The 19,468-nt window shown below is 50.9% G+C and overlaps 1 protein-coding gene across 2 annotated transcripts in view; it reads left to right on the forward strand.

Annotated features, from left to right (window-relative positions):
- ret (ret proto-oncogene receptor tyrosine kinase) overlaps nt 1–19,468 on the forward strand; it is a 111,707-nt gene that overhangs the window by 83,107 nt on the left and 9,132 nt on the right. For both annotated transcript variants that reach the window (XM_072491486.1, XM_072491487.1), the window contains 6 exons: nt 2,554–2,661; nt 11,178–11,389; nt 14,263–14,385; nt 16,025–16,095; nt 16,521–16,658; nt 18,278–18,377. In XM_072491486.1, coding sequence (XP_072347587.1) covers nt 2,554–2,661; nt 11,178–11,389; nt 14,263–14,385; nt 16,025–16,095; nt 16,521–16,658; nt 18,278–18,377 — 752 coding nt within the window. The remainder of the gene's footprint in view (nt 1–2,553; nt 2,662–11,177; nt 11,390–14,262; nt 14,386–16,024; nt 16,096–16,520; nt 16,659–18,277; nt 18,378–19,468) is intronic.

Here is a 19,468-nt window from a genome sequence, read left to right on the forward strand (position 1 = left end):
ACGGTTCTCTGGCCCACGTGAACAGTGCTCACACGTATCCTCAACCCCAGGGGGAAAGTACACATCGTAGCCCTGGTCAAGTGCGTCCTATGCAAAACTTCAATTGAATCAGCCTCAGCTGGGCACATAAAGACATGGAGTTGACCCTATGAAGGGTCTCATTCCGCGGCTCACCATTAAGAATGCGTTCCAATTCACCCTCCCATTTCGCCCTCACACTACTCAATGGAGCAGAATCCGTTAAAGGGAAATGGCCATATATGTCCAAAATAGACCCCCTGTCTGGCCTAGAGACAGAATCTTCTTCAACAGGGAAGAGAGTGGCGCCAAGGGAAAGGAGGGGAAAGCTTTGCATGACAAATCGCAAATTTGAAAATACCTAAAAAGACTGGAACCCGGCAGTTGGAAATTTCCAGCTAACTCTTTAAAACTAGCAAACATCTCCTCCACCAATCAGACTCCAAACCTCTCCAGACCCTTCCCCTCCCAAGCCATAAATGTCGAATCCAAACCAGCTGGTAGGAAATGGTGATTATTATGAATGGGGACCAGCGAAGACAAAGAAAGGAGTCCGAAATGCTGCCTAAACTGCTTCCAAATTCTCAGGGAGGCGACCACCATTGGAGTCAATGAAAATTTAACAGGTGAAAAAGGCAACAGTGCAGTAACTATTGCCCAGAGACTAGAGGTAATACAGGAGCATGCTTTGTCCCCATATGGATCTGGGATCACTAAACCACAACAATATCTTCTGAATATTGGCCAATAGTAAAGCAAGAAATTGGGGAGGGCCAATCCCCCGACTGCCTGTCTCTTTGGAGCAATGCCTGAGGATCATTTCCTGACCTTTTCTAAACACTTACATAGACAAAGGATACACAGGACGCTGTCCCACTGACTTTGTTAAAGGCCCTAATTCCTTACCTCCCACATGTCTGGGAGCGTTGCATCCTGAACAGGAGCAGCCTAAACTCTCAGTGTATACATCAAAATGATGTTTCTGTGTAAGCCCAGCAGGTCAAGTGTCTTGGGAACCATAAATTGATACAGTAGAGAAGGAAGCCATTTGGCCCATCGTGCCTATGCTAGGTCTTTGTCCTGCTCCTTCCCCATAGCCCTGCAAATGTTCTACGCTGCAACTATATAGATCTAACTTTCGTTCGACATTTGCAGTTGAATCTGATCCCACCAGGCAATGCTGATCATTCCACCTTGCTTGGTAAAACTATATTTTCCTCATCCCCTCTCGAATTAAATTCCAGTGGGTTAGATAAACTGAGGGCTGAATTTTACCTCGGGTCGGGTCAAGGTGAAAAGTGGACCCCAATCCTGCACTCACTCACCTACAGCAGCAACAATATTAACGCAGGTGGCTTTCGAATTGGCTGCGGTGGGTGGGGGGCAGTTTCTGCGAACCCCTCTTAACCCGTCTCTGTGCAGCGGACAGGCAATCGGCGATTCAGCCGTCCCTTTGGCCGATGTCGGAAGAGATGTTGAGGAGAGGTCCACATGCAGTTGTCCACCATTTTACCGGTCCCCCCACACCTCCCTTCCCATTCCTCTCCCCCAGGCTGCCCCCCCCCCTCCTCAACCCCACCTCCCCAACATGATGACTGGTAAAGTTTGTTCCAATTTCCTTCTGCCTTGGTTACATCAGAGCATCACTGAGGAATCAAATTGCCCCAACACTCCGAACTTCCAGGCTGGAGGGAGAGGGGAAAAAAAGAGGTGGTTTGGGAGGGGGGGGGGGGGGAGAAGGAGAGAAGATTGGTAGAACGTTCCATTCCCAAAATATCCTGCCTCTGCTTACTTTTTGTATGTAGGCCTCTGTGAAGCCTACTTCAGGGGCGAGATTCTCCAACCCCCCGCCGAATTCTCTGGCACCGGAGATTCGGCGGGGGCGGGAATCGCGCCGGTTGGCGGGCCCCCTCCCGTCGATTCTCCGGCCCGGATGGGCCGAAGTCCCACTGCTAGAATGCCTGTCCCGCCGGCGTGGATTAAACCACCTCTCTTACCGGCGGGACAAGGCGGCGCAGGCTGGCTCCGGGGTCCTGGGGGGGCGCCGGGCCATCTGACCCCGGGGGGGGGGGGGGGGGCCACGGTGGCCTGGCCCGCGATCGGGGTCCACCAATCCACGGGCGGGCCTGTGCCGTGGGGGCACTCTTTCCCTTCCGCCTTCGCCACGGTCTCCACCATGGCGGAGGCGGAAGAGATCCCCTCCACTGCGTATACGTGGGGATGCCGTGAGAGGCCGCTGATGCTCCCGCGCATGCGTTGCCCGGCAATGTCATTTCCGCGCCAGCTGGTGGGGCAGCAAAGTTAGGGCTCGGCCCCTCAAGCTGCGGAGGATTCCGCACCTTTGGGGCGGCGCGATGCCCGACTGATTTGCGCCGTTTTTGGCGCCGGTCGGCGGACATCGTGCCGATTACGGAGAATTTTGCCCCAGATGTTTTTCGTACAAGTGCAAGTTGCTGTGTGTGTTTCCTACGAGAAGCGAGTTCTGATGGTGGCTCTGCCTAACTTGAATTGACTCTCAGTTTGTGTGTCCGACAGAAAATGCGTCTCAGAGTGAGCTGCGGGACCTCTTATCTGAATTCAACCTGCTGAAGCAAGTCAGCCATCCTCACATTATTAAACTGTACGGAGCCTGCTGCCAGGATGGTAAGAGAACAAACGACACAGGGGGATGGTCGCCACAACCTAATTTAACCGCCACATTTCATTACTATTGTCCCATCATCTCAATGAACGTGTCGACCCATTTAACGTAACGGCTGGGGTGGATTAGATGCAGGGATGTTGTGGGTGAGACTAGTACCGTAGGGCCCATAAGTGTAAGTTAGCCACTGATTCATCCAAAAGATAAACTTCTTTAACCAGAGAGTGGTTAGAATGTGGAACTAGTGATAACAAGGGGTCGAAACGATGACCATGTTAAGAGGGATGAACTGTCTCCTCTCTTTCTCCGACTCTTGGGTTGGTTATAACAGGAGTTTGAATTTAAAAGGGAGGCGATATTGCCAATTCCATATATATACTTAACTGTGGACACCTCAGTGCAAGAAATAAGCCAGATTCCTGAAATTAACCAGTAAAGCGTTAGTTTTATTGCTGAAACTTACTGGGTGCAGAAACCATGAACAGAAAAGGTTTAAAATGCACAAATGTATCCAACTTACCACTTAGGCGAACGAACACACACACACACACACAAACAACACCCTCCCCCCTCCAATGCATGCACAAAAAGAAATAAAATTTTACAAAGTATCAGATATTAAAACGTCGCCAAGTAAGAAGTAAAGTCAGAGAAAAGAATGATTCCCGGACTGTCCAGATGAAGTGTCACTGTCCACAGCAGCTGCTTGTTCTGGGCTCCCTCACTGGAGTAGTTATCCTGCAATCATGGTTGGTTGATTCTCTTTTCTCTGGGAGTCGGTAGTGTGGACTTGGAATCCTCCTTTAAGAGCTCTCGGTTTGCAGCATTGCAATCTTCTGGTATGTTTTCAAATCACAAACTTTGATGAGAGAGGTTTCAGAAGAAGAGAGAGTAAGGCCGTTGTCTCCCTGGTAGTCTCGCTGAGACTGTTAGTCCAAACCCTGTCTGTTTCATTCAAGAGCTGGGTCATGTGACCTTTCTCTGGTTTCAGTTTCACTTTAACACTGCCTCTGAGAGCTCCATTGACTCCGTAAAGTCGATTGTGTCCTTCACAAAGTCAACATGTTACCTGCTGTAGGACAGAGTCCTTTGTTTGGCAACAAAATGCAAAAAACAGCATATACATTGATAGCAACACAGGACAATGTACTCTTATTTAGTAGCACGTCCTTGATACACCAGTATATCATGGTGCAGACACACACTGATGGACACATAGTGGGACCAATCAACACACACAACACCGCAGCCAATCACCAGTTAGAGCACACGCACTATATAGACAGGGGGCATCAGAGTTCCCGCTCATTCGAGTTGCAGCTAGCTAGGAGCACAGAGCTCACAGCCTGCAACACAGACATTCACCATGTGCTGAGTGCATCGACTGGTTAGGACAAGGCAAAGGTCTTTAGTTAAAGCTAGTATCGTGTTAACCCACAGTCAGAGTGTGTTAAACAGTTAGTGATTCAATAAAATAGTGTTGCACTATTTCAAGTGTTCCACGGATCTAGAACACCCAACACAACATGATACCAGGAGTGGTGGGATATTAGCACTTCTTACACCTACCTGCAAGTGATCTGCCTTCCGCCAGCATTCCGTCATCCTGCAACATGGACGACATCAGCCCGCCGCCGCCGCTCCGCATCGCCGGCAACCTCGGGGCCAACTGGAAGATTTTCAAACAGCGTTTCCAGCTCTTCCTCGAAGCCACGGACTGGGAGGGCGCCTCGGATACCAGGAAGATTGCTCTCCTCCTCTCCATGGCCGGGGAACATGCCGTCCACATTTTCAACTCTCTCACCTTTGCGGATGATGAAGACAAAACAAAGTTCAAGACGGTCCTCCTCAAGTTTGACACTCACTGCAGCGTAGAGGTGAATGAAAGTTTCGAATGCTACGTGTTCCAGCAGCGTTGGCAGGGTAAGGATGAACCTTTCCAATCCTTTCTCACGCACCCCCGCATCCTTGCGCAGTCTTGCAGCTACGGGCCCACCTCCGACTCCATGATACGCGACCAGATTGTTTTCGGTGTTCAGTCGGACCCCCTACGACAGCAGCTCCTCAAAGTAAAGCAGCTCACCCTAGCAACCGCCATCGAGACCTGTGTCTTACACGAAAACGCCACGAGTCGGTATTCCCACATCCAAGCGGCTGAAACGGCGCAGCGCGGTCCCCACGAGGCGGAACAGGTTCAAGTGATTGAGCAACTCCAGGGCCTCAGCCTGGATGAGGGCGGCCATTTCGTGTGCTTTTCGCGGACCCCCGCGCTTGTGCGCACTGAACGAGGGGACGGCGACGTCGAAGAAAGCAATACGCAGGTGCGCACCACGCACGACCGCACCGCGCATGCGTGGTGGCGCAGCGAACATGCTGACGCTATGACGTGCGGCAACTGTGGCTCCGCCCATTTAAAACGGCAATGCCCTGCCAAATCTCGACAATGCCTACGATGTAGCAGACTTGGCCACTATGCTGCCTTCTGCCGAGCAGCTCAGCCTGCCAATTCACATCGCTTCAGCCAGCTTCGCAGGAATGTCCGGGCAATTCAACCCACGGTCACCGAGTCCGATGCGGACCTCCCACACAGCAGTGACACCGAGGACCCGAAGGCGCCTTTCCGAGTCGGTGTTGTGACAAAAAACAGGCTGTCCCCGAAGCAAAGACACCAGCCGCTGTCGGTATACAGCATCGATCCAGACGATGAGTGGTGTGCCACCCTGACGGTCAACCGGTCCCAAATACGATTCCGCCTGGACACTGGTGCCTCCGCCAATCTCATGGCGTGGTCTGACTTCCAAAGCCTTCGTGTCAAACCAGCCATCCTTCCATCAGCCTGCCAGCTATTGGATTATAATGGCAATGTCATTCCTGCTAGCGGCTCGTGCCAACTTGAAGTGACGCACAGGTCACGCAAAGCCATCCTTCCTTTTGAAATCGTGGGCTCCTCGAATGACTCCCTGCTTGGCACACAGGCATGCAAGTGCAAGCTGTTGAACCTAGTTCAGAGAGTTCGCTCTCTCTCTCCTGATGACACGTCTGTCTTTCAGGACACGACTTCAGGGCGCAACTCGACGCCATCATCGACCAGCACCACAACGACGACATAATCATTTGGTCCACCACCCCGCAGGAGCATGTCAGTCGCCTCCAGCGCGTGTTCAAACGCATACGGGAGCACGCCTCAACAGGGCCAAATGCTCTTTTGGTCAGACGGAACTCAAGTTCCTCGGGGATCACATCTCCCAGTTGGGTGTGCGGCCGGATGCGGACAAGGTGGCTGCTATCACAGCCATGAAAACGCCAGAGGACAAGAAGGCGGTCCTCCGATTTCTGGGCATGGTCACCTTTTTAGGGAAGTTCATCCCTAACCTCGCCTCTCATACCACGGCTCTCAGGAACCTGGTCAGGAAGCCGACAGACTTCCAATGGCTCCCTACCCACGAGCGCGAATGGAGTGAACTCAAAACCAAACTCACCACGGTCTTAGCTTTCATTGATCCAGCAAAAGAGACCAAAATTTCGACCGATGCCAGCCAACCGGCATTGGGGCAGTACTCCTGCAACGTGATGAGGCCTCATCATGGGCCCTCGTTGCATATGCGTCACGCGCCATGACCCCCACGGAACAGCGCTACGCGCAGATAGAAAAGGAGTGCCTGGGCCTTCTGACCGGTGTGGTTAGGTTTCACGATTATGTGTACGGACTTCCTCAATTCACCGTCGAGACCGACCATCGCCCGCTGGTCAATATAATACAGAAAGACTTGAACGACATGACACCTCGCCTCCAGCGTATTCTTCTCAAGCTCCGGCGATACGACTTCCAGCTGGTATACACCCCAGGCAAAGACCTCATCATTGCCGACGCTCTCTCCAGGGCAGTCAACACTCCGTGTGACCCAGCGGGATTCGTCTGCCAGGTTGACGCCCATGTGGCCTTCGTGGCCTCCAATCTACCTGCCACGATGAACGCCTCATCCAAATTCGCCACGAGACGGCGGCTGACCCTTTGCTACAGCGTGTCATGCGTCACGTAACAGACGGGTGGCTCAAGGGCCAATGCCCTCAGTTCTATAACGTCAGAGATGATCTGGCAGTAGTAGACGGGGTTCTCCTGAAACTGGACCGGATTGTCAACCCGCATAACATGCGCCAGCTCGTCCTGGAACAGCTACACGAGGGCCATCTTGGCGTGGAAAAGTGCCGCCGATGGGCCCGAGAGGCAGTATACTGGCCCGGCATTAATGACGACATAGCCAACACAGTGCTCAACTGCCCCACTTGTCAGCGCTTCCAGCCGGCCCAACCACGTGAGACCCTGCAGCCCCATGAACTGGTCACGTCACCTTGGACCAAGGTGGGCATCGACCTGTTCCACGCGCTGGGCAGGGACTATGTCCTGATTGTGGACTACTTTTCAAATTACCCGGAGGTGATACGGTTGCACAACATCACATCGTCTGCAGTCATCTGTGCCTGTAAGGACACCTTTGCTCGACACGGCATCCCACTCACGGTGATGTTGGACAATGGCCCTTGCTTCGCAATCCAGGAATGGTCCAACTTTGCCAGGCGGTACAATTTTGCACATGTGACATCCAGTCCCCTGTACCCCCAATCCAACGGCAAAGCGGAGAAGGGTGTCCACATAGTCAAACGGCTCCTCTGCAAGGCTGCCGATGCTGGGTCCGATTTCTACCTCGGCTTGCTGGCCTATCGCTCCGCCCCACTGTCCACTGGCCTGTCACCAGCCCAGCTGCTCATGGGTCGCACCCTGAGGACGACGGTGCCGTCCATTCATGTCCCGGACCTCGACCACGTTCCGGTCCTTCGACGGATGCAGCTGTCTCGTGCACAGCACAAGGCGGCTCATGACTCCCGTGCAGCTGATCTCCCTGCTCTGGCTCCAGATGACAACGTCCGCATCCATCTTCCGGATGGTGGCTGGTCTGCAACCGCTGTGGTCCTTCAGCAGGTGACAGGGCCCCCGCTTGTTCCTGGTTCATCTACCGGATGGCTCCATTCTGCGCCGCATTCGACGAGCCCTTCGTCTCGTTCCGCGCTCGCTACGTGATCCTCCACTGTCGCCTCGCCCTCCTGCTGACCCTGCCCTGGAATATGCAGAGATCCCGGTCACTCTGCATCCTCCTCACTCTGACGCAGTCCAGCCCGCTCCTCAGCCGGCGGCTCCCGACCCACCCTTGCGGCGGTCAACCAGAATTTGTCGCCCACCTCAGAGACTTAATTTGTGAACTTTGTGGACTTACGGATTTTCTGATTTGTCCTGTTCTTCCGTTTAATCGTTTACGTGGTTTGTATATAGTGTTCATCTCGTTATTCTTGTGACATACTGTTTTTTTGCACCAGGCACCTTCCCATGAAAATAGCTTCGTTCTCATGTACATAGTCCTGTAAATATTTCGCACACACGTAGTCAGGGACATTCACCATACACTATTTATTGCCACGCAGGTACATTTTTTAAATAAAAGGGGGGGATGTCATAATATACACCAGTATATCATGATGCAGACACACACTGATGGACACACAGTGGGACCAATCAACATACACAACACCGCAGCCAATCACCAGTGAGAGCACACGCACTATAAAGACAGGGGACATCAGAGTTCCCGCTCATTCGAGTTGCAGCTAGCTAGGAGCACAGAGCTCACAGCCTGCAGCACAGACATTCACCATGAGCTGAGTGCATTGACTGGTTAGGACAAGGCAAAGGTCTTTAGTTAAAGCTAGTATCGTGTTAACCCACAGTTAGAGTATGTTTAAACAGTTAATGATTCAATAAAATAGTGTTGCACTATTTCAAGTGTTGGTGACCTGTATGTGTTCTACGGATCCAGAACACCCAACACATCAGCTATGTTTTCAGGGAAAGAAGTCGGCCAGTCACTCCTTTGGCAGGTACTGAAGGCTGCAGTAGCAGAGACTCAGAAACCGGTAGTTTAACCTCCCAATTACACAAAAAATAATTTATCTACCCAGGGAAATCGGAAATGGAATAACCTCTCAGAACCTATTGCTGTCTTACAGATGTCTAACCATCAACCCTGTAATAAATCTTGCTTTTTCTTTCAATATTGATAAAACTGCACCATATCAGCAGGTCAAAGTAAGTGGGCTAATAGCAATTTACAGCTGTGTACAAGGGTTGGAATCAATAGTAATAGATGAAATGTGAATTCTCAAAGCGAGTGAGTTCCTTCCTCTCATTCAATGCCCTCTGATTAGGAGCTGGACCCTTTCCCTGTCCCTTGTTAAGTCCAGTTTCCAAAGGACTCTAAAATATGTTGAGCTTCCTTCACCATCATTTCTAGTGGGTTTCTAGCAGATGTGGATTCATCTGCCAGTTAGCAACTGGTCAAGACTGAGCCAGGACAGAGCCAGGATTGCCTGTCTAGAACCAGGATTGCCTGTTTGACACACAAATGCGACAATGAGATGAATGGAGATGTCTCGATTTTCCAGCAATTACGGGGGCCCACCTCCCAGAACTAAATGTGTCCAGCTGTGATGATATACAAATCACCAATCACTCACAGAGGGGTTGAGTGGGTTCATTTATTAATTCTAGGCCCGTGTGAACACGGACGTAGAGCTCGAAGACATCAGCAGAAGAGCTGTGCACTCTGCGCAGCTTCAGACCAAAACTAGACTGGATCGCATGACACAGTTCCTTTCTAGTGATGCCATGCTTCAATGCCTTAAAGGCAGATTACAACAAAGTGAACACATTCACTCTGTGGGTGGTGCAGGAGGGAGATGGGAACCACACAGAAGCAAACTGAACTTAATTCCCAGATTTTTCTCAGTTTGAATTCAGTTTGAAACTGAAAGGTTTTATGGGAAACTGAGGCAAGATACCCAGCGAGTGATCCCAGTGCCATTTTTCCTGGATACAGGGAGCAGTGCTCAGCCCTGTCGGGGTTAACCCATTCTGTGTTTGGTGGAAATTGGAGAGCGTACTGTACTAGGTCCAGATGGAATTAAATCCAGTGCCATGTTTTGAGGAAGACTGGAGTTACATGGAATTTATTGTCCCGAAAAGGATGTTTGGCCCAAATGACCTATGTCGCAAGCAAAATACTGCAGATGCTGGAAATCTGAAATAAAAGCATTAAAATGCGAGAAATATTCTGCAGGTCGGGCAACATGGGTGGAGAGAAAAACAGAGTTAGCGTTTCATCGGAACTTATAGTCAATGCTGGTGTTTATACTTCGTACAAATCTCCATCCGCCCCCCCTTCATCTCACTTTATCAGCATAACCAATTTCCCTCTCTCTCATGTATTCATCTGCTTTTGTCTTAATTCCCTCCACATTATTCATCTCAGCAGTAGTGAGCTTCATATTCTAACCACTCTCTTGGTAATGACATTTCTCCTGAATTCCCCAATGGATTTATTAGTGACTGACCTGTGTTTATGAATCTGAGTTTTGGACGCGCCCAAAAAGCAGGAATATTTTCCCTCTGTCTGCCCCATCAAATATGTGCATAGAATCATAGAATTCCTACAGTTCAGAAGGAGGCCATTCAGCCCATCGAGTCCACACTGACCCTCTGAAAGAGCACCCTTCCTACGCCCATTTCCCTGCCCTATCCCAATAACCCCACCTAAATTGCACATCTTTGGACACTAAGAGGCAATTTATCATGGCCAATCCACCTAAACTGCACATCTTTGGACTGTGGGAGGAAACTGGAGCACCCGGAAGAAACAAACACGCACAAAAGGTGAGAACGTGCAGACTCCGCACAGACAGTCACCTGAGGCCGGAATCGAACCCGGGCCCCTGTCGATGTGAGGCAGCAGTGCTAACCACTGTGCCACCATGCCGCATCATTTTAAAGATCTCTGTTAGATCGTTCCCTCAACCTTTGCTTTTCCAAAGAAAATAGCCCTGGCCTGTTCAATCTTTCAGTCTAAACAGCGCCAGTTCCCGATGCGATTAAATCCATCCTGGCTGTCTCACCCTTTTCGCTGGCCAGAACGGAATGATGTTATTGATGTGTTGGGTACTCTGGATCTGTGGAGACTGCGTTTACCTTAGCAGTAACATAGACAGGCTACCAACACTTGTAATAGTACAACTCTATTTTATTTAACTAAAAGTTGTTAAACATACTTGCACTGTGGGTCGACACTATGTTAGATTGACTGAAGACCTATGCCTAACCTGACCAGCCTATACTGCTGGCTCATGGTGGATGTTTGTGCTACTGACTGCGGGCTCTGTCTGTCTCAGAGGCTGCATCCCGAATGAGCGGGAAAACTAGTGCCCTCGGTCTTTATAGTGACCGTGCCCTAACTGGTGATTGGCTGCTGTGTTGTGTGTGTTGATTGGTCTTGCAGTGTGTCAGTCAGTGTGTGTCTCTGCACCATCATATACTGATGTGTATATTATGACAGTTATTGGTCAATGATATGTTGTGATGTATGGAACAGAACGAAAGAGAGCTTCTTTGGCTAAAGACTGCACCTTCCTTTGGCAGGTCCTCTGTATCTTATCGTGGAATACGCCAAATATGGATCTCTGAGGAGTTTCCTGAGGGAAAGTCGCAAAGTCGGCCCCAGTTACCTGGGTGAGGGCAATCGAAATTCCAGTTACCTGGATAATCCGGATGAGCGGGCTCTGACCATGGGAGACTTGATTTCCTTCGCCTGGCAGATCTCCCGTGGAATGCAGTACCTGGCTGAAATGAAGGTGATCTATTATTTTTTTTGACACACACGTCTGTTGTTGAAGGTGTTGAGCGGCTGGAGCTCACGTGGCATTTCGAGATGAGCTGAGCACTCATCCCTGAGTCTTAGCTGCGAATCATTCTCCACTGGTCCAGGCGGTTAGCATGTCTCCTTCTGAGTCAGAATGTGTAGTGTTCGAATGGCATTCCAGACAATCCAGGTAGGCAGTGATCGGAACTGTGAGTTCTGGATTGACACCCATTGCTACATTTCCATTCAGTCGCTGTGAGTGTCATCATTTTATCATGTGGGTTGTGGGAGGCCGCTGTAGAGGGCTAACTCACACCGCCCCCCGCATCAGTTGACCTGGAGATGTTTAGGTCCTTGGAAGGAGTGTTCATTGTTAATCAGCCTCCAAGCCCTCCAAATGCATCACGCTCTTGGTAGGCTCCTCACTGTTTGAGTATCTCCAAGCTGGAAGTGATTGTGTCATCTCGCGTGGGCCCCTCTCTCATGGCTGAGGTTTCTGATGTGGGATCGACACAGATATCCACAGACCTGGCAGCGCATGTTGATGCTTGGGCGAACCTCTGCCGCTCTGCCGCTTACCGCCTTCCTCCTGGTATGTCGGGCATTGTGAGTTTGGTGCAGGTGGCCCTTGCGTAATGTGTTTCAGTGCTTGCCTCCACATGAGCTGGTTGGCTGCAGAGTTCTCCTGAGAGAGGTGGTCCCTCTTTTTGAGGGTATCTTTCTATCCTTTGTACTGACCACCGTGATGTTCTTTGCCTGACACAGTTCCCCAAAGAAGGGGCTTCTGTAATCATCCAATCAGGAAACATGACCCACCCATCTAAACTGAAAATTCAACTTGAATAGGCATCACGCTATTCTCCAAAGAAAGAAGTAAACAAGCTTCTCACTAGCTAAATCAATTGGACGACTGTTTATATAGTTGGTCCAGTTGTGAACTGCATATCACTTGCTAAGCAGCTCAGTATAACCTGTGAATGACCAGTGTTAGGAACATGAAGGTAATTTCATGGGATTTCTATATTTTTTCGTAAGCATTAGAAATAAAGTAGAATTTTAAGTGGGTTTAATCTAATTTTCTGTGCATGGAAGGGTAAATCTTATAGATTCATGCTGGACAAAGGTGTTTGTCTGTGTGGGGATGGGTTAAGTTCCATCTGTGTTTCTATTGTGCTTAGAGAGGGCTACGGTGAGAAGAATAAATAGTAGTAGCAGGGCCGCTGCTTAGCAACGTGGGTTCATTTCCCCGAGGCAAGGACTTTCCTTTGTTCTTCGTTTTAACTGGAAGCCAAGGCAGTTGGAGCCAGGACAGGGAGGAGTGAACAGCTCTTTTTTTTTAAAATATGTTTTTATTAAGAATTTTTCAACAATATTTTCCACCATACAAACAAACCCCCCCCCCCCCCCCCCCCGGAACAAAGAAAAGAAAGAAAGCTCGCGTGGCAAGACATGAACATGGCAAGTCAATAAGATACAGAACTTTGTACATTGGATTCTTCCCGTACATGTCAGTTTCCGGATCATTCATGTGTTTTCTTGCTCAAATGCCCCCCCAGAGAAACCCCCCTTGAGTGAACAGCTCTTAACTCTGCCAGGAGAAGCTGGACAGGTCAAGGGAGTTGCAAAGATGCAAGCTTCCTAAGGAACAAGATACAGTCCAGACAACCAGGGAATTGGGACAGAAAGACTGTCTAAGAAGTCTGGAGTTAAGTGAACAAAGACCAAGGTATTGTTCAGAAGAATTCAAGGAAGAGTAAACAAAGTGTTCTGAGTTAAGTAGACAATTGCAGGAACTAAATTTAAAGTAGGGCAGCAGACCTCATAGGTAGATGAAACATGTGATGTTATTTTAATACCGTCTGGGAATCAAAAGTTAAAGGAATTGTGAACAGCCTGCACAGCACTTAAGACAAATAAATCCTAAAGGGGTTGGTTTGAAATCCTGGACTGGACTCTCAGTTAAAAGTGGAGTGGAAGGTTTGTTTGAAAGTGCCATTTGTAAAACCTGGACTGGATTTCGGAATGCAAACCGCTAAGGGAAGGCATTATTATGAGAGATGATTCTAAAGTGTTTGTTTAGGAGTGGAGTTTGGAAACCCTCATATGATCATCATCTGGAGGGATTCCGAGGAAAAATCCACAGAGACTAACTTGAGTTCAGAGCAGAGTGTGTATATTTGATCGCAGTCATCTTGTGTGCTTAAAAGGGACTTTGTGTTAATGAGACCGTTGTATCTTAAGATGTACTTTGTAATCCATGTTAATCTTTAAATCTGTATGTATTTGATAAATGAAGGGGGGGGAATAAATGAGTATTGTATAATAATCCAACTTTTAACGTTTAATAAGTTTTGTTTCTTGTTGTTAAAACTAATTGCGGTCCTGGGATTCTGTTCCTCCATGTTTTATAAACAAAGTAAAAGATACAGGATGGGATTCGCCGACCTGCCGCACCCATTTGCTGGTGCGGCCCGCCCCCATCGGCAGCGGGATCCTCCATCCCGGCAGCCGGCCAATGGGGTTTCCCATTGTGGGCACCCCCCACCCCCACGCCGTCAGGAAATCCGCAGACGTGAGTGCGCTGCCGGCGAAGCGGAGAATCCCGCTGGCAGAGAATCCGCCCACGGCCTTTTGAGCCAGGGGTCCATTCTGGGATTTTTCTCTGCAGTTATAACATCAATTGGGATGGTACCTGCGCTATAAATGGAGTTCCTCCACCCAACAGAGAGCTGCCACTACAGAATTCACTGTCTGTGTAGTTACATCAAGATCAAGAAGCCAGACCTCTTAGATATTGTGGCCTCGTGGTTTAACATGGCATGTCCCATCTATTTAGCTGCTTTCAGCGTAGTGTTTTCTTCCTAGCTTGTCCATCGTGACCTGGCAGCGCGGAACGTTCTGGTCGCAGAAGGACGCAAGATGAAGATCTCCGATTTTGGGCTCTCCAGGGATGTGTACGAGGAGGACTCTTACGTAAAAAGAAGCAAGGTACTTCTTTGGTCATCTGCAAACATCCCTCAGTGCACTGCATGTAAAATAATACATCTTGTTGGCGTAGCACTCCTCAGCTTCAATGTCTTTTATGACTCAATTCAGAATGTGACGCACGGCGTGTTAATCACCCATTGCTTCTAACACAGAGGGTGGTGATGGAGTAAGGTTCCTTCTGCTTTGGAATGTTTTTTGGAGGAGCCCAGTGGATTGTGAGGCCACCTCTGAAGAAATTAATAGGCAACCCCTCCCCACCCCTGCGTCCCCCACCCCTCTGTGTTTGGGGTCTGGAGTCACTCGTAGTGGCTGGCACGATGTCTGCCGAAGCAACCGGGTTTTCGCAACAGCTTCAGGCTCCAGCCCACAAGTTTCCGGATGGATTGAATTCAGCTCCACAACTTGACATCATGGCTATGACTCACAACCTCGGGGACACACCTGGACACAACTGCTCAGCGTTATGACCACTGCATTACCAGCCTTCTGCCCCTTCCACTTAAAACTCAAAGACTGGCCTTCCATATAATTATCAGGCATATCCCCAACTCCACTCCGACATCGGTGGAAGGGCCTCCTGCCATTACGGTCCTACTCTTTGCAGTGCCTTCCCTGAGGCTCCAGAATCCTCGCCCTCGCTCTCTCTCTTCACCAGCCTTCTTAAATGATACCTGTGTCGGGTAGCACGATGGCACAGTGGTTAGCACTGCTGCCTTACAGCGCCCGGGTCCTGGGTTCAATTCCAGCCTCGGGTGACTGTTTGTGTGGAGTCTGCACTTTCTCCCCGTGTGTGCGTGGGTTTCCTCCGGGTGCTCCGGTTTCCCCTCTCAGTCCAAATGTGTGCAGGTTAGGTGGATTGGCCATGCTAAATTGCCCTTAGTGTCCAAAGATGTGTGGGTTAGGTGGGGTTATGGAGATAGGGCAGGACAGTGGGCCTAGATAGGGTGCTCTTTCAGAGGATCAGTGCAGACTCAATGGGCCAAATGGCCTCCTTCTGCACTGTAGAAACTCTATCCATTCTAAATCAAACTCTTGATCACCTCTCGTAATGCTCCCACAATGCCTCTTTTTTTATTCCTCGGTGGTGTTGTAGGGAATTTTATCCACGTTAACGGCATGAGTTAAAATTAGGTTGAAACACGTGAAACGTCCCATTGCCAGCCAATGGTATAAAGCACAGGCTTCACAGCTGCCAACCATAAAGCTGTTGGGTTGACGGCTGGCATGGTTTCCGGAGCCCGTGTACATTAAGTGATGGAGTTTCGTTAATTTTAGTTTGAAACAATAGACAGGCTATATAGCACGTGTGACAAGGCAGTCAGGAATAAAATCCTCAGGCCCAACCTTGCTCATGCAATCCATGCGTGGCTGACTACTTTTACCTTACTTCCCATTCATTCTCCATAGAAGGCAGGTCAGCATCGTGGGTAGAGACCCTTCATCGGGATTGATGTGAGTGAATATCTGGCAGGGAGGAAGAGGTTTTTGCCTCCTTAGAAGCTTCACCTGTGGTGATAAATGGGAGGAGTTCCGGCCTGGCTCGGATTGTAGCCACTCTGTGGGAAGAAGGGAAAGGATGGCCTCTGACTCATGAACTTTCCAATGAATGTTTTATCTTCCTTTTGCTTTCGTTCTTCAGGGACGGATTCCTGTCAAGTGGATGGCAATCGAGTCTTTGTTTGATCACATCTATACCTCACAGAGTGATGTGTAAGTGACGCTGGTTAACCAACTTGTCTACCATTCAAATCGGGAACACAGATTCTCCTATCCTTCATTGATGCCAATTGCAGGGCAGTAATTGACATGTGAAACTGACCAAATTCGCACGTACACCTTATGGGTGGGACAAACATGGGGATATAGTAGTGGAATATCAGGATCTTGCATCCTGACTATTTCCCTACACTGATTTATATCCTTCCTTTTCAGTCTTTCAATTTCCCTTCACTGCGTCAATATCAACGGGTACTAAAACATTGTGCCTAATTCAGCGTAGAATCAAGAACCCCTCTAGATTGTCCAACTGAGTCAGTCACTGCTGTAACCAAATACGCCACTGGGCCAACTCTGGGAGGGGTCACCGTTACTGATGATGGCCAATAACCCAACTCTCTTTCCCTTCCTCTTTCCAGATGGTCATTCGGCATTCTCCTTTGGGAGATAGTGACACTGGGTGGAAATCCATATCCGGGAATTGCCCCTGAACGCCTCTTCAATCTCCTGAAAACGGGATACCGGATGGAGAGGCCAGAAAACTGCAGTGAGGAAATGTACGGCAAACCTTAAAGCCACCGAATAATGAGTAGAATTTCAGAATTAGCATTTCCAGCAGAAATCTTCACTCAACATAGTGGGAGCGTGAGTGTGAATGTGTGTGCGGGATGGGGAGGTGTGTGTGCGGGATGGGGAGGTGTGTGTGCGGGATGGGGAGGTGTGTGTGCGGGATGGGGAGGTGTGTGTGCGGGATGGGGAGGTGTGTGTGCGGGATGGGGAGGTGTGTGTGCGGGATGGGGAGGTGTGTGTGCGGGATGGGGAGGTGTGCGCGGGATGGGGAGGTGTGTGCGGGATGGGGAGGTGTGTGCGGGATGGGGAGGTGTGAGCGGGATGGGGAGGTGTACGTGGAATGGGGAGGTGTACGTGGAATGGGGAGGTGTACGTGGAATGGGGAGGTGTGCGCGGGCTGGGGAGGTGTGCGCGGGATTGGGAGGTGTGCGCGGGATTGGGAGGTGTGCGCGGGATGGGGAGGTGTGCGCGGGATGGGGAGGTGTGCGCGGGATGGGGAGGTGTGCGCGGGATGGGGAGGTGTGCGCGGGATGGGGAGGTGTGCGCGGGATGGGGAGGTGTGCGCGGGATGGGGAGGTGTGCGGGGGATGGGGAGGCGTGCGGGGGATGGGGAGGTGTGTGCGGGATGGGGAGGTGTGTGCGGGATGGGGAGGTGTTTGCGGGGGATGGGGAGGTGTGCGGGGGATGGGGAGGTGTGCGGGGGATGGGGAGGTGTGTGCGGGATGGGGAGGTGTGTGCGGGATGGGGAGGTGTTTGCGGGATGGGAGGTGTGCGCGGGATGGGGAGGTGTGCGCGGGATGGGGAGGTGTGCGCGGGATGGGGAGGTGTGCGCGGGATGGGGAGGTGTGCGGGGGATGGGGAGGTGTGCGGGGGATGGGGAGGCGTGCGGGGGATGGGGAGGTGTGTGCGGGATGGGGAGGTGTGCGGGGGATGGGGAGGTGTGTGCGGGATGGGGAGGCGTGTGCGGGATGGGGAGGTGTGTGCGGGATGAGGAGGTGCGTGCGGGATGGGGAGGTGTGCGCGTGATGGGGAGGTGTGTGCGGGATGAGGAGGTGTGTGCGGGATGAGGAGGTGTGTGCGGGATGGGGACGTGTGAGCGGGATGAGGAGATGTGTGCGGGATGAGGAGGTGTGTGCGGGATGGGGAGGTGTGTGCGGGATGGGGAGATGTGTAGGGGATGGGGAGGTGTGCGCGGGATGGGGAGGTGTGCGCGGGATGGGGAGGTGTGTGCGGGATGGGGAGGTGTGTGCGGGATGGGGAGGTGTGCGCGGGATGGGGAGGTGTGTGCGGGATGGGGAGGTGTGTGCGGGATGGGGAGGTGTGTGCGGGATGAGGAGATGTGTAGGGGATGGGAGGTGTGTGCGGGATGAAGAGGTGTGTGCGGGATGGGGAGATGTGTAGGGGATGGGGAGGTGTGTGCGGGATGAGGAGGTGTGAACGGGATGGGGAAGTAGGGATGGGAAGGTATATTTGGGATGGGGAGCTTAACCTCTCCTGTTACCCAATACAGTCAAGGTTGTAATTTATAACATGCAAACTGACTATAACTCTCTCTCTTTTCTTCAAGTAACGTAGGTGATGTAAATGCAATGTAATTCTCCCTCAGGTACAACTTGATGTTGCGATGTTGGAAACAAGAGCCAGACAAACGGCCCACATTTGCAGAAATCAGCAAAGAGCTGGAGAAAATGATGGTGAAGAGTCGGGTCAGTACGATGTTTTCCTGGCGTGCTGGTCTCCTGAACCTTTATTTGATTGAAAAGCTGCGGGAGAGGGTGTCGTCACTGAACTTAGTACATCACCAAGGTTGGGAAGAATAAAATACATAATTAAGTAAATCAGGAAGTGAGAGTAGTTGATCGATGGAAAGGTTAAGGTACAGGAGTTGACCCATTGGGCAGGACGTTCGGCCTACCCCCGCCCCGCGTGGCGTGCTTGGTTTTCGGCGGAGATAGCCCACCTTCGGCTGGAGGTGGGATCTTCCAATCCTGCTGCTGTCACCGGGGTTTCCTGTTGTTCACACCCTCTGTCGCCGGGGGATGGCGAGGGGGGGGGGGGGCATCATCGGCGGGACTGGAAGATCCTGCCGGTGGGAATGCCCAGAAAACCCTACCCAGAGTGCCTGTGTGGCTCTCCGCAAGAACAATTCACTGAGTCTTCTCCTACGATCTTTCCTCCTCAGATAATGATCCAATTCTCTTTTGAAAGCCACAATTGGATCTGCCTCCACCGCACTCTCAGGCAGTGCGTTCCAAATCCTAACCACTCGCTGCGTAAGAAAGAGGTTTTTTCCGCTACTTAGCCATTGCCCCGTTTGCCAATTGCCCTCAATCTGTACCCTCTCGTTCCCAGTCATTTTCCTACCTACTCTCGTCAGACCCATCGTCATTTTGAACGCCTCCATCAAAACTCCTCTCAGCCCTCTCTTCTCCGGTGGGGGGTGCCGGTGGGGGGGGGCGGGGAGCAGCCTCAAATTCTACAAACTGGAGCTTTTAGACGGCATGACAATGGAAAGACTTGAAGTGGTGAGGAGTTCCGCAACTTGCAGGTCCTGAAGAGGAACGATTAGGAGGTTGTGCGTTTGGGACAGCACGGTAGCATTGTGGTTAGCACAATTGCTTCACAGCTCCAGGGTCCCAGGTTCGATTCCGGCTTGGGTCACTGTCTGTGCTGAGTCTGCACATCCTCCCCGTGTGTGCGTGGGTTTCCTCCGGGTGCTCCGGTTTCCTCCCACAATCCAAAGATGTGCAGGTTAGGTGGATTGGCCATGATAAATTGCCCTTAGTGTCCCAAATTG

This window comes from Scyliorhinus torazame, chromosome 28, assembly GCF_047496885.1.
Source record: "Scyliorhinus torazame isolate Kashiwa2021f chromosome 28, sScyTor2.1, whole genome shotgun sequence".
Classification (NCBI taxonomy): Eukaryota; Metazoa; Chordata; class Chondrichthyes; order Carcharhiniformes; family Scyliorhinidae; genus Scyliorhinus; species Scyliorhinus torazame.